The 15,307-nt window shown below is 46.1% G+C and overlaps 1 protein-coding gene across 2 annotated transcripts in view; it reads left to right on the top strand.

Moving 5' to 3' along the window:
* LOC122384260 (sodium-coupled monocarboxylate transporter 1-like) overlaps positions 1-8,090 on the top strand; it is a 40,465-nt gene extending 32,375 nt beyond the window's left edge. For both annotated transcript variants that reach the window (XM_043371457.1, XM_043371456.1), the window contains exons 9-15: positions 3,364-3,582; positions 3,885-4,012; positions 4,455-4,510; positions 4,709-4,795; positions 5,584-5,789; positions 6,292-6,511; positions 6,780-8,090. In XM_043371457.1, the coding sequence (XP_043227392.1) occupies positions 3,364-3,582; positions 3,885-4,012; positions 4,455-4,510; positions 4,709-4,795; positions 5,584-5,789; positions 6,292-6,511; positions 6,780-6,914 (1,051 nt within the window). In that variant the 3' untranslated portion in view covers positions 6,915-8,090. The remainder of the gene's footprint in view (positions 1-3,363; positions 3,583-3,884; positions 4,013-4,454; positions 4,511-4,708; positions 4,796-5,583; positions 5,790-6,291; positions 6,512-6,779) is intronic.
* The last annotated feature ends 7,217 nt before the right edge of the window (positions 8,091-15,307 follow it).

Raw genomic sequence — 15,307 nt, 5'->3', positions numbered from 1 at the left:
GGTAGGGGTAGGGGTAGGGGTAGGCGTAGTGTTAGGGGTAGGGGTAGGGGTAGGGGTAGTGGTAGGGGTAGTGGTAGGGGTAGTGGTAGGAGTAGTGGTATGGGTAGAATTAGTAGAAGTGTGGTACAGGCCGATCCAATGTGACGTTGTGACCTATACGACCTGGCCTGACCGAAGGTGACCTGGCCTGACCCAGTGTGACCAGGGTCTGCTTCCAGACGGCTCATCGGTATGAATCAGACACCATTCGAAAGCGAACTGGCTGCTGCGTATTTTATGGCTACGCCGCGAAGCAAGTGGCGCAGCCGCTTGTCTATATTACTATTTGAGGAGGGCGTAGTTTCTGTCTATTACGAAGGTCGCGACATGGTGCTACGTAGCGCGGGTTACAGGTCACACCGTTGCACCTACCGCGCTGAAGTTTGCGCAACTCCTAGAACAAGGATGGACAACGTGCCTTTGATGGGTCTCAGCTCGATCGGATCGATAGCCAGCGCGTGGCGCGTGCCCAAAAAGTGCAAATTCGCGTCATAGACTTTACATGTATTAATCGGCTGGCAAAAACGGGCGAAAACAGCCAAATTTGCCCGACACGGGTCCGGTCCCGGTGCAATATCTCGGTAACCGTGGGCCCGACCGGTACGGGGAAAACAGCATCGTGTAGAGAATCAAACGGGCTATCGAATGGTGTGCGGTGCAGGGGTTGGCACGCGCCACGTGCACCGGGGAGGACACTTTCTTTTGAAAAATGAACGTTTTGGACGGATTTTGGAATTTATATTAATTTCAGGTGATCGTCAGACGGAATGAGTTGAAACAGCGCCTATTAGCAATAAAAATGTACCGTCTCTCATGGAAACATTGTGAAAAGCTAATTGATCAAAAACAATGTGGAAAAAATCGCTGAATTAAATGGTATTTGTCCATAATGTGCCACTAAAAAGTTACACGGGATTTGCTGCTTAACCTGATATGCTTGACAATTGAAAATGCTATCATTAGAAAGAGCATTCAATTCTCTCCAAGATCCAATCATCACGTTTGCATGACAAGCAACAGTATTCTTAAAAATATAAATGTTTCAAACCTCTGCAAAACGATTTTTAGCGAAAATTATCTACGCCTTTCATTTGTCTTAAAACTACGCACCTCAATTATAAAACACATTTGACAGATTTTGAAGTGGAAAGCATGCTTATCAGACACGGGCACCTCGATGCGGTGGATATTTTTTCCAAACCAAAACGTTTAGCCGTCTAAAATCAATCGACCGAAATGGATAGCTAACCCAACCGACACAAGAAAACCAAACACCCGCCGATCGTAAATGCCCCTTTTCGCGTTGCGGAGCACGCGGGCCACCCTAGTCTATACTATTTCTACTGTAGTTTCTATAAAATATGAAAATTTCCTAGCACATTTTCGTATGTGAAAAAGGTTTTTATTTTTGCAAAAAAGAAGCAGTACTTGCAGTACTTGTAACACCCACCGAAATGCGTTGTCCTTCTTGTCCTTCTCTATAAAAAAGTCGCAGTATATGGCGCTTTTGTTTCAAACAGCGACGCTTGGGTTTTTGTTTATGTTATCGCCTTGTCGTTGCTTGGTTGTAAGGATTCTAATTTGAATTAGAGTTAATTCGGTTTAGAATTAATTAGATTCGTACATAGTGCCTACTCTTCTTTGTTTCCAAGTATTATTTTGCGCCACAAATGAACGGCATGCGCCAGAAACGCAGCCAAATCTTGCGATTGCGACTACGAAATTCATTATTTTGGCCTCAGAGCCTGAAGCGAAAAATACAAGCATATTTATTTCAAAAAGACTTCAGGTTTGTCGAACGGTGTTATGAGAATTTTGATAACAGTACTGCATAAGTTTTTCAGTGATGCCGCAAAAGTGTTGTATCTATCTTCTTTTATTGTGCAGTCGGCGGGACCGATTCAAAATTGAGTCGTTGCTACTAAAATAGCAGCATATGGCCTCAGATGATGAACAGGAAAAATAGTTGCGTAAATTTAGACATAAACCACCCCCAAACCATGAATATCTTTTGAAGGCACTATAGACGACCATTAACTAACTAGATGTGATGAAGATCAAATGTAAGGAATACGCTCATTTTACAAAATTACATGCAAGTACCAAAAAGTGATGTAAGTACTTATTCAACGGTCATTTTCAGCGCTCCCCGCTAACGTGACTTCAAGTTGAGATATTTGCGGCAAGGTACCGCATTGAGCAAAATGGTTTTAATTTACATTATAACTTGTTGTGTTTTGTCAGAAAATGATCCTAACTCAGATTTTGTGGAAAAAGGTCATTATCTCCCTTTAAAGGGACCCTCCCACCTTAACATTAGTTTTGAGTTGAGATAGCCAAATTGGTGGCCATGGCCTGAAAATACCGGTTTGGGCATTCACAACATCGAAAAATGCTTTAATTCGGAGATATGGAATTTCAAACTTGCAGTTTTCGGATTCTAAGGGGCTAATGCATTGGTATGCCCCCTTAGAATTTGTGACGTCAGCGGAGATCTAACGATTTTTAAATCTTTTACTAAAACGTTTGGCAGCACGCGGTGGTATATGCTGCTTTGCGCGCAACAAATGCCGCACTTTCAAATAAAGTCGCTAGGAACAGCGGAGATCCCAAAAAGTAAACAAAAGTAAAAGTCTAATATCTTGAAAACCGGTGAATATTTTTTGATGAAATTTGGTAGATATTCATTTTTGCTCTTTCTGAACCGAGCGACATCACTTTCATGCCAATTCATTAACTTTTTTGAAGGTGGGATGGTCCCTTTAATGACTTCCAGTTAACTGTCAAGCATCTGGAACGAAAGGAATACCTATTCCCCATTTAATGAGCGACAATGGCATTCACTCAATGACAGTGCTGAATGAAATAAGTGAATACCCTGCCTAACATTTGTTACGTGGACTTTAAAACTGTTCTTCTGTTTTGTTTGTTTTGTTGGGTTAGGCCCTTTCGGTCGACAAGACCATTGCAGAGCCGGAAGGATGATAGGAATTAGGGGGAGACATTGGTCTGGGCAGGCACCCTAGTGAGTCGCCGGGGCTGAGCCCGTCCAGGGACAGACCACCCAGCCCCAAGGCACTCACTGCACCCGGCTACGGGGTGCGCTCCCTCAGGAGCAGCGGTGCCGCTCCAAGGGAGCAGCCCGCATGAGATAAAGTTGCCTGTCCAGCCCGGAGGGGGGTTGCGGCTTGGAGGAGAATGATTTCAGTATCCTGAGGATAGAAGCACGGATAGGTGTTCTTCTGACTGCGCTGTTGAAAGCTAAACATTACTGATCAGTGTGACAATTTCCATCCAGCTAACTCTGGCTCGAACCACCCCCAGTGCCATCTGGATCAACTGTTTCGGCCTATTCGCGCTCCTCACCATCTGCGGATACGCCGGTCTGGTCATCTACGCTAAGTACGAGCACTGCGACCCGCTGACCTCCAAGAGCGTGTCCACGCCCGACCAGCTGTTCCCGCTGTTCGTCATGGACACCATGGGACAGATCCCCGGCGTGCCAGGATTGTTCGTGGCGGGCATCTTCAGCGGTGCCCTCAGGTGAGGCGGAATAGCCAGAAACGCATTAAGACAGTGACGGCATACGGTTCGTATTCAATGGCCTTTTCCCTTCCTGACACTGACCCACTCTTCATTTCCCATTCCTTTCTTCAACCTTTCCATCTTTTCCTTCTCCTTCGGTCTTATGTAGGCATTATTACATGTTGATCTTGTTCGTGTAACATCCAAATGACAAGCGGTGCTCTGCACGAATGTAAATTAAGGACAGTCAAGTTTTATCAGCGCTTCTAGTTCTGTCTTACTCACGGTGCCTGACCAGGCCTCCGTTGCCCTTCCCTCAGCACGGTCAGCTCCGGCATCAACTCTTTGTCGGCTATCACAGTGGAGGACTTCATCAAGCCCTTCACCAGCCGCGACATCTCTAGCGAGAAGCAGGCCAAGTGGTCCAAGTGGCTGGCAATCGGATTCGGTACGTTGGGCATAACTATTTACGGTGACCAGCGATCAATAGCTTTATGCTGGTGGTGATTTGAACCGCCATATAATTTGCATTTATTGCTATGCATAACGTATTTAAGTATCGTGAGTGAGCAGTGCGTTGTCCTTACTTCATGCATAATTTCTGCGCAAATCTGCTCTTAATCGTCAGCCGGCACTTTTGCAAACCATAGAAATATCAAAACCTGCGTTCGTCGTTGTTGAATAATTAATAAATGTTTTAAGCGCTATCGCCGTGTTTATTCGACTGAGTAAAACACGCAAGGATGATGTCCCTGAACATCGTAAATGCCCTCTAAGCACTTAAGTGTTTTTAATTATGTGTTTCTGCTTGCTATAATGGATGCACAATATTGCACTTTCCCAAACGACTGCACCATCACAACCTCTGATCGATGCATACTTACTTTCAGGTTTGCTCTCGTTCGTACTAGTTTTTGTTGCTGAACAGCTTGGAGATATTCTACAGGCAAGTGCCAATATTAATTTGCTTTATCAGCCGTTTCATGTTAACAATAAATAGATTTCATGAGAATTTCCTAAGCATTGCCCTGTGAGAGCCGCATTACCTTGGACTCGGAACGCTAACATTTTATCCTCGCACCACTCTTGCAGTCTTTGTCCTACATGTATATTTACGTATATGATCGTTTTGTGTTTGCCTTAGGCGGCGCTGAGCATTTTCGGCATGGTCGGCGGACCTCTGCTGGGTCTCTTCACCCTGGGAATGTTTTTCCCTTGGGCTAACCATATCGTGAGTATGATCAGTGAGCTTTGGTTTTAACGTAGACACGTTTCAATAAAAAATGACATCTGAGGAATTTGTGTGTCTTTGTCAGTGCATGATCATTGTTCAAGCCTTCATTGATTGATTGGTCTGCTATTCTGTAAAATAAACTTTAATGTCTTGCGATTGCAGTGGTAATCGTTCGACCACATTTCATCAGTTCATATCTAGCGCTGTGCCTCACGAGTCACGATATTATTAATAACCAGTAAAACGCCTTTTGGGCGAAGAACGAGCGAGCGAGATAGTGAGCCCTGCACAACAGATTGCAAGCTGAAATCAAACGTCGCTGCAGCAGCTTTGCATTAAAGTGGTGATCAATTTGTTGGTATTAAACAGTCACACGTACTTAACTAGCTCAGCACGAAATTATAGCGGAGACTGGCAACTGTGGTATTGTAACACACAGTGCTAAGCATTTTTAGCCAGTAAGGTTCCACATGCGTTAAACAATCGTTAACCCTTCTTTGTTCATTCATTCATTCATTCATTCATTCATTCATTCATTCATTCATTCATTCATTCATTCATTCATTCATTCATTCATTCATTCATTCATTCATTCATTCATTCATTCATTCATTCATTCATTCAATCGTTCATTCATTTAATTGTTCGTGCATTCGTTTGTTCGTTCACACGTTCGTTCGTTTGGTCTCTTATTCTGTCGCTTTCCGGTGGCAACGCTCAACCAATACAATATACTCTTCAGCATAATTCAGTCGATTTTTTCACATGGTGTGTTTGATCCGCAGGGCGCATTGGTAGGCACCTTTTCCGGCCTGATCGTCATATTCTGGGTCGGAGTGGGCTTCCAGATCGAGAAGGCGCTCGGTCGCATCCACTCGACGAAGTTGCCCACCTCGATCGACGACTGTCCGCGTTTCAACGTCTCTGAGATAATGACGACCACGACGCTGGCACCATCGACGGCCACCGTCCCGGCACCCACCGAGGACCCGTGAGTGAGGCGGGCGGCGGACAGACAGACAGACGGACGGACGGACGGACGGACAGACGGACAGACGGACAGACGGACAGACGGACAGACGGACAGACGGACAGACGGACAGACGGACAGACGGACAGACGGACAGACGGACAGACGGACAGACGGACAGACGGACAGATGGTCAGGGGGACAGACGGACAGACGGAGACGGATAAAACGCTGGGTCGTTAGAATTAGAAGAAGGTGAAATAGGAGGCAGGTGGGCTGGGAAGATGTGCCGGGACACCGGAATCCGGTTAGTCATACTTGTCATTCTGCCGGCGCCCGGCATCACCGTTTTATCACTGCCAGTCGTCATTACAGCAATCACTAACATGCTATTTCGCATTCGCCGCGTATCTGATCAATCATATTTCAGTCTATATTACGGATGAATCTGCTGTATTTCTTTTGCGCTGAGTACCTAAGACTATCTATTACTGTGCCACTGACGGAGCCTCTGTGTCGACAGGGGTGACGCGCTCGGCATCTACTACCTCTCCTACATGTACTACTCGGCGCTGGCCTCCTCCGTGGTGGTCATAGTCGGCATGCTGGTCAGCTTTGCCACCGGCACGCGCGACCCTCGCAAGATGGACCCTCGCCTCATCGTCCCGCTGGGCACTCGGCTGGGCTGTTGTCTGCCGGAACGGTGGAGGAGCGCGCTCAACTTCCACGTCGGAGAGGAGTTTGTAAGCATACGTTCTAAAGAGGAGCTTTAGAGTAGTTACGTAGTTTAGAGAAGTTACGATGTCGGATCAACCCAATGCTTAAGAATAGATGCAGTAAGTAGGTTTGCTGGTCTTCAATAAACTTCGTTTTATTGCTAGTTCTGGACTTGAAACTATTATTTGCTCTTACAGGTGCTCTTGCCTTTTCAACCTCTGATTTCTGGACGCGTTCTTTATGACTAAACGTAATGCCCGCCTGTACTTAGCAATTTTTTTCACATTTTCGCAGGACACGGAGGACATTGACGGTCTGGAAATGAAGAAGGCGCCGCCTCCATCCAATGGCCACCACCACGACCCTGGCCACGAGAACTACGGGGGTCCTCAGCTGCGCAGCTACACAGAACTGGACAGCGACCGGTAGACGCCGGTGTAGACAGGAGATAACGACCGGTAGACGCCGGTGTAGACAGGAGACACCGACCGGTAGACGCCGGTGTAGATAGACAGCGAGCGGCAGACGCTCGTGGGGAGCTGTAGGACACAGCTCTGCACCCGCAGTGAGCTGTGTGTGTCGGACGGGGACCACTGTGGCTGGCCACAGCCGCCCGACCCGGCCCCCAGCGACGGCGACCAGTTTCAGACGCCGGCCGATAGGTGTCGTGCAGGTCTACCAGCTCGGGCCCATCCCCTACATTCCGAGACAGTGCAGAATGCCAGCTTCATTCTGTGAGGTCTCATTTTGAACTGTATTCCAAGTGCATGTGACAAGTGTATGTGAGTTTGTCGCGGGTCCGTGTTTCCTGATTCGTTGCATTTTAGCGTTTTGGTGACGGAGAAGCTAACACAACGATAGTTACTTCGTAGACTCGAGACCTTAGGCATGATGCGGAAGTCTGGGAGAATGAAGTGTGGCGTCCTCCGTTCCGTGGCTTCTATCCTCAGGACACTGAAATCCTTCTCCTCCACGCCGCAACCCCCCTCCGGGCTGGACAGGCAACTTTATCTTATGCGGGCTGCTCCCTTGGAGCAGCACCGCTGCTCCCGAGGGAACACACCCGTAGCCGGGTTCAGTGAATACCTTGGGGCTGGTCGGCCTGTCCATTCGGCCGGGCGCAGCTCCGGTGACTCACTAGGGTGCCTGCCCAGATCAATTGTCTCCCCCTGATTCCTATCATCCTCCCGGCTCTGAAATGGTCTAATTGGACCAAAAGGGTCGAACCCAACAAAACAAAACAAGCGAAGTCTGGGAGGATGAAGTGCGGTGTGCTCATGATGTATCTGGTGCGGCTGATCGTACATTAGGGGGTTGATAGATGGACATTTTATGCAAGCTCGAGGCTACCGTTTTAGAAGTATTTAGACCCACTGCTATAGCGGTGTTTCATTTAGATGCCACGAAAAGGTGAAGTTTTATCACTTTTTGTCTACTTTAGATGAAATGCTATCACATAAATCATGTTTGAACTTTGAAGTCAAGTGACGAACAGCGGGCCAACATACACGGTGTCAACATATTCCATGCTGTCTTCCTGCTTGTTTTGTGTTGTGAATGTGTGTCAGTTATCATGAGTGCTCAAATAACATGAGACACCGTTTATCAAGTCTTTTCATAGGTGTTCTTTTCGAGTGATCTTTTTTTCGATTTCACTCTATTGAACCGTCACTCAATGTCATCAGAGGTTGTTTTTGTAAGTACGTTTAGCAAGTTGGCTCAACTGAAGGTTTGTGTTTAATTGTTTTAACCCTATTCCTGGCGGGGGGGGGGGCCTCAGGAGCCCCCCCTGAGGTTTTTTGGTTATATCTCCCAAACGCTTTGAGCCAGGAAGCTCAAATTTTCTGACTTTTTCTTAAAGGCTTTTACGCAACATTTCTGAAAATTTTGAGTTGATCTGACCTCAGGTCAGGTCACCAGAGGCGGTTTGGTGACCCTACCTCAGAAAAGTTTGCAATCACGCCAGAGCTAGAGTTTTTGACCGATCAATTTCTTCTCTTCAGGCTTTAGTTAGGGTACCAGTATGTGCAATTTTTTATGTCTCAGAATTTTAATATCTGTGACCTGAGGTCAGGCCAGACTCGTGACCTTTACATTGCAAGCCTATGGGAAAATATTGAAACGCCTCCTGCTTCGTGTAAACGAGTCAAAAACACCCAGTTCTTTCAGTATTACGGAAGATTATCTCATCGGTGATGGTCCTGGTGCCGCTAATTGACAGGGGCACCGGCAAACGTCATCTGAGGTCATGTGACGTCATAAATCGTTTTTCTGTCAATAAATCACGACATGATGGTGCTAAAGACTTGTAAGTGGTACCAAACTGCTCGCCTGGTCAAGGCGCGTCGTTTGGTATGCAGCATGACCATACCCCACAACCTCATTGATGAATGACCTGACCTTGACCTCAGGTCAAATTTTAAATTGACCTGTGAAGGTCATCACATACTTATTTCGCATCGCCTCGGCGAGAGCAACAAAAAATGTATTGGTTTTATGTCTCTATGTTTCTTAGTTTAAAAGTTATATAGGTAACTAATTCCAAAACATTTTATCGTTGATGACCTCTGGTGACCTCAATATTGACCTGACCTGAAAATGTTTTATGTAAAAGTTGTAGATCTTTAAACGACCTATCAAACGCCGTTCGCCGTTTGTCGCTGCGATGTGTAGTTTTTGAGATCTGAAGGGGGGGCCGAATCGGCCCCCCCCCCCCCGCCAGTTTCTTGTCCCGGCGGAGCCCGCCAGGAATAGGGTTAAGCATGTTCGCTAGACTTCTGTTTTTTTTTAGGTATTGTAATGAACCTACAAAACTAAAAACCATAAAGTGTGAATTAAGGCAGGGTGTAAAATCTTTGGATCGTTCTTTCAATCTTTCTTTTGCATGTGGAGCCCAAGTTTTGGCCTCGGGTCAACGCCATGACATTTATGTGGCAAAAGTCGTCAACTAGGTATTGTGTAGGTACTATAGTTTTCTTTAGAAAGGCGGCGTTTCAGCAAAAGGTATGAATAACTATTTACATATTTCTTCAGAAGTCAAAACTGTGGTCTTGACACTGGGCATGTTAATTACTTCATTAGAACGCTCACAACAAGTTAATGAATTGCGACGAGAAGCTCCCTACTCGCAGAGTAAAGAAGTTTTATCCTTCCACGTAGATATATCGCTGTGGTGGCGTGCCGTATAATTATGACAGATGGCTCATTTGTAAGGGTGACAACTGCGGCGATGAGGAGCACGCACAGCCATCGACAACGCTCCAGGATGAATAAGATATGCGGCGGAAACTGGGGCGGTCGGCGCGGGGAACGCAAGGTCGTGTCAGTCTGGGCCGGCACAACTTCTGACGCTCGAAATGTGTGCCACGCTGTGCCATATCACTGAAAGAAAAGTACACCTTGGTAATTTGAATTTGATTATTATACACCGCCATTACACCGAAATCAAGAATATTTATACCCTTGTTCGACGTATATGGAGAATAAAATAATGCTCCGGTGCGAATGTACTCTATCACGAGCGTATTCTTGGAGGTTAATTTGATCCAGTTTAACACTCATGGCGCAATTCTAACTTTTGAGATATTTACCCCTCTAATTGATGGATGGTAAAATTACTACTATAGTGTACTTTCTTCAAGTGGGATAAGAATACCCATCTGATAGCATAAATTTGCACTCTGATTTGTCAGCTGATAATTCAACCCTCATCATGGTGTAAATATGCATCCTTGGTAAAGTGTGTTTCGATGAGGATGGTGTTATTTTATGACAAGGATTTAAAATACCCTAAACATGATAGTTCTGCACCCATATGCTCATTATTTTACGATAGCGTCCACGTGCGGCTCGCGAGCCTTCCGTTTCCGCCATTTTCATTTTTGTGTCTGCTCCGGACCGGAGCCACGGAGACTTCTGGCGCTTGCAAGTGATCTTCTGGCGGTTGAAACAGTGAGATAGGTGCGAGTGTGCTGGTGCGTTCGGTGTGGTGATGACTGACTAGTGCTGGACCCATTTCCGAATAACTTTGAGGGTAAGTTGACTTGATAATGTTTCGATGTAGCAGTTGATGAAATTGATTTGCTGCTGTCTGTATGCAGTATGCATGTCACTCACTTAGCTGTTTGTGTCAATACGTGGCATTCTGATCAGTGATTCCAGAAGCTCAAATTGACCCTCTCAGTTTGTTCTCAAGGGCAAATTGAGAAATCAGTTAAGTACCTACTGAGGTTGTTAACTGTAACTTCACCAAATGTTCAATGTGTCGATTGATCAATATATGTTTAGGTATGTTTAGTAGTTTTGTTTCTCTACGTTTTACAAAAGTACTAGAATCTTGGCCTGAAAAAGTTGCTAATTTATTTTGTGTATTACTTTCAGGTTTGGGGTGACCTGGCTCTCGTCGTGGGTCACGCCGGCGAGAATGGCATTAGGACAAAGTCACCTCAATAACGCGACAGGCGTGCTACACCGCACAACTCCTGCCTCCGGAGGGCGCCACACCCGTTGAAGGTGAGTTTTAAACTACCATTAATGATGACTGACGACAATTGTCCGTCTGTCCGTCTGTCCGTCTGTCCGTTTTCCGTCTGTCCGTCCGTCTGTCCGTCCGTCCGTCCGTCCGTCCGTCCGTCCGTCTCGCCTGTCTCATCCATGGGCTCCGCCACCGGGGGGAGGGGGAGGGACGAGGGACGTGTCCCCCCCAATATTTTACATTTGTCTGTTTCGTCTGTCTCGTCTGTCGGTCCGTCCGTCCGTGACATACAATATCGTTCTGTACTTAAATGTTACAGTGCTTACTAGTGATATCTTTCAGTTTTCACGGACAGACATACAATATCGTTTTTTGCCTTATGATTACAGTGCTTAACCCGCGCACCGACGGGGGAGCGGCCCCCCCCCTCAACTTTTGTCAGATAGCATAAAAAAGGCGGCGCATAGCGCCGCCAGATTTGGCACGACTGTTGATACATCCATTTCGCACACCCTCTGGAAATTTTTAGCTCATATCTTTAAAAAGTCAGGCCACCAGGCCACCTTAAGTGACCTCACCTCGAAACACAATCTTCGAAGTTTGCTATCTCGTTGTTGAAAGCAGATCTTGAAACTCACAGAAATAATTTTGGTGATGAGCACCTACAACCAGGGCTGCGGAGTCGATGGATTTTAGGGTGACTCCGACTCCGACTCCGACTCCGGGTTCAACAATCGACTCCGACTCCGACTCCAACTCCGACTCCGGACGGTTGTATTAAAATCCATATCATGATATTAAAGTTCATAACGGAGACGTTTTTATCTTGCCTGAAACGATCCCTTGCGCGTTCCAAGGCTTTGCGTTGCAAATATGCTTTACAAATAACATGCAGAATTAAAAAGCAGGCTCTGGGGAATTCACAGTCTTCTGCTTCTTTCACTGGAAACGTTCGTCCAAAACAGCAACATGGTCTTTTTTCGACAAAATCTCATTTCGAGCGCAGCATCGTCGACAGGTGCAGTGCATTACGTTGAGACATGCAGCGTTAACTCCAACTCCGGAGTCGGAGTCGGTAAGATTTTGGCGACTCCGACTCCGACTCCGACTCCGAGCAGAACTGTCGACTCCGACCGACTCCAACTCCGACTCCGACTCCGCAGCCCTGCCTACAACTCGTATATCTCAGAATTGCATATCGATGACCTACGAATAGGTCTTTTTTTACCTGCCCATTATAAGTCAATGGAATAAATTTCAAGTCATTCTTATTTCCATCAGATTCCTTTTTTATACGACTTTTTATCTCTTCTGTTCATGAGCTACGGAGTCGTTTGTTGAATGTTGTCGGTCTTTTTACGGTTACTCGCATAATTTGACCTTCGATGACCTCTGATGACGTCATTTTGAACCCTAGCGAAAAATGACCGAAGTACTTTTTCATAGACCTTCTTACGAGCTTTCGAATGTCGTTTGCCACTTCTCGCGAAGTTTCTTAGTTCTTGAGATCTTTGGGGGGCGGTCATCCACCCTCTGGTCGCTTCTAAGTTGGCTCAGAACCCCTTCGGTGCGCGGGTTAATAGATTCATCTGTCAATTTTTAAGGATCGACATTCAAAATTGCTATTTTCTTAAAGATTACAGTGCTTAATATTTCTTTACATCCTTCAATTTACATGGATGGGCGGATGGACGGACGGATGGACGGCCTGACATACAAAGTCGTTCTTAACTTAAAGATTGCAGTGGTTAATAGTTCTTTTTATCTTTCAATCTTGGTAGATGACGACCTGGCGGCCACCTTGGTGATCGGTGGCGGCACGACGATTTCGGAGCTGCAGGCTGGGCGCAACTCTGTGTCCGTTCGCCCAGAAACCCAGTGCCTGGTCAGCGATGTGAAATATCGTCTCCCAAACAGTGAGATGAAGATGCTGGCTGCCTTCGCTGCGGCGCACGCTGTGCTATATTTGCCTTTTAGAGGGCCCAGCATGATCCTTTTTGAGGTCATATATGCACGGGTTATGAAGTTCGCGATTCCTCTCAGTGCGGCCGAGAATGTCATCCTTCGTATAATCCACTGTTGCCGATTCAGAGGCACCAGTGCAGTGGTCGGGTGACCGAGCAGGGCCCTGTTTCACGGCACGGCACTACTGTGCGCTACTAGTAACTATCGCGGTATTGAGTTTCCATAGAAACATCTACAAACTTGGACGCTCCAACATTGAGAGCGTTCGAGTATGTGGATGTTTCCAATAGGAACTCAGCACCGCGATACACGTAACGCACTGTAGTGTCGTGCCGTGAAACATCTTCAGTACCTATAGGCACTGAAGATGATGTGAGTTGAGAAGGCCTCAGTCATTTTTTTTACGGAGTTTTTGTTGTCAGTGCTTTCCTAGTTCGTACACCTGTGCTTTGATTTCAGAGACCGTACGTTTGGTGTCGATACTCGTTACACAAAGAAATGGTCAGTTGTTTTTAAAGTACATGATGAAACGTGACTTAGTGACCTGATGACCTGTGCTGTGAATAAAATGTGATTTGTGCAGCTTGTGATATCCTCAGGAAAGTCAGTGTTGGGAGGAACCAATCTGTAGCAGCCTGTGATCTGTCGTTTTAAGTTATTTTAAATAAACACGTTGGAGAGATGCACCATAGTTGACTATCGAAAGTGCTCAGAAGACGACAGTAGATACAATCACGCTGGGGGATAGTTATGGCTGGCGATGTATATTTACCCAGTCGTATTTTTACTCCCTCTGGAAAAGAACATACAATTATTATCGTTTAATACTTTTGTTTTGTATGCGGATTATAACGTGAGCTATTTTTACATCTTGACCTAAATTGTACACATTCAGCTTCGCAGCCCGCTGGTATTTCTACACCATGTCGCAAGGCGTAGAAATTGTTTTGGCTTAAATTGCACTGTGGCGTAAAATTATTATCGTAAATTACATGCTTAATTCTTCCTAACGCCCCCTTACACCCTTAACCTAGGGGTGTAAAATGAATTGATTTGGGGTGGAGATTTGTGTACCGTACTTTTATTCCGCAACGGGTGTAGTTCTAAGCTTACGAGGATATATTACTTACTACCGGGTGGCAGAATTAATCTCCAATTGTCCATGCAAACATCTTTTACTCTGGCATAAAATGAAGTTAAAAGGGGTGGAGATTTGTGTACCGTAATAATATTCCAATTTCAGGTGTAGTTTTTCTTTCAGTGATCCGAGTGCATCCTAGCCGAGCTATCCAACTTTGTTGCCGTACCTACCATGCCAGCCCGGTGGCCGGTGCTGCGTTCGCACTCCCGCCACCCGATTAATTTCAGCCTTACCGCCTACCGCCAAGTCCTCACCGGACTGTGTGTTCCTGATAGTTTGTATCCCTGCCATTAACCGAGTCCTTTCGGCACAACTGCATGACAAATGTTCTGATAGCTACTGGTGGATTCACCAGAGCGGGATGAACTGTGAAGTCAGGTACCTAATTTGAAACGAGTCTCAGAGGCTGGAGGATCATCTACTGCGGCATAGCGCTGAACAGAAGCTAGCAAGCATAAGTTGACACCACAGGACTCGAGTCTCAGGAAAGCCTCACTCCACTCCCATCGGTGAGCCTATATCGGGCAATCTTCACTCGCAAAAGCCTCACATCATGTGAGCGACCTGGGGCTTTAAGGTATACCCAATCTGGTACTTTTTAATGTTTTTCATTTTTAAGCTTGGCTAGGGAGTAGGACAGCAAGTGCTATTGCTACTGTTTGGAATGCAAATTACAATTAATATTTGTAAGCTTGTAACATATTTGCCCATATCATTGCTCGAATTAAATCAACCAAGCCTACGCATATATCGGCGACTCATCCACATCAAAGAACATTGACGAAAATTTGACTGGGCCACAGCAATTTAAAACGTTAGGCATTAAAAAAATCTTTTTTATTGGGAGCAGGTTCTTCCGGCCTGGAAAGGCCATTGTAGAGCTATGAAATGATAGGATAGGGTGGAGACATTGGACGGTGCGGACCACCACGTTGCACCGCAGCGGCAGAGACTCTCCCAGTAGGACAGCAATGTCCGGATGGAACACCCCGCCCTGCCTCTTATACGGTCATCACGGAAAGGTTGTACATAGTCCAAAGAGGACTTACCCTCACTTGTCTGGTGGAAGTGATCTCCAGCCCGGAAGGGAAAACGTGATGGGGGATGTGAATAGGTTTGTCCTAAAGAAAGCAAGGACGGATGCAAAGAGCAAGTGGTTTGATTCATAGCTATCTCGATGATAAGCAAAGTGTTCCCAGTTCCAGTGACGCAAGAGTCCCGCTGATGAGCATTGAACATTTC

This window comes from Amphibalanus amphitrite, unplaced genomic scaffold (assembly GCF_019059575.1).
Source record: "Amphibalanus amphitrite isolate SeventyFive unplaced genomic scaffold, NRLGWU_Aamphi_draft 000184F_arrow, whole genome shotgun sequence".
In the NCBI taxonomy this organism is placed as follows: Eukaryota; Metazoa; Arthropoda; class Thecostraca; order Balanomorpha; family Balanidae; genus Amphibalanus; species Amphibalanus amphitrite.
This window is presented reverse-complemented; position numbering and strand designations above follow the sequence as displayed.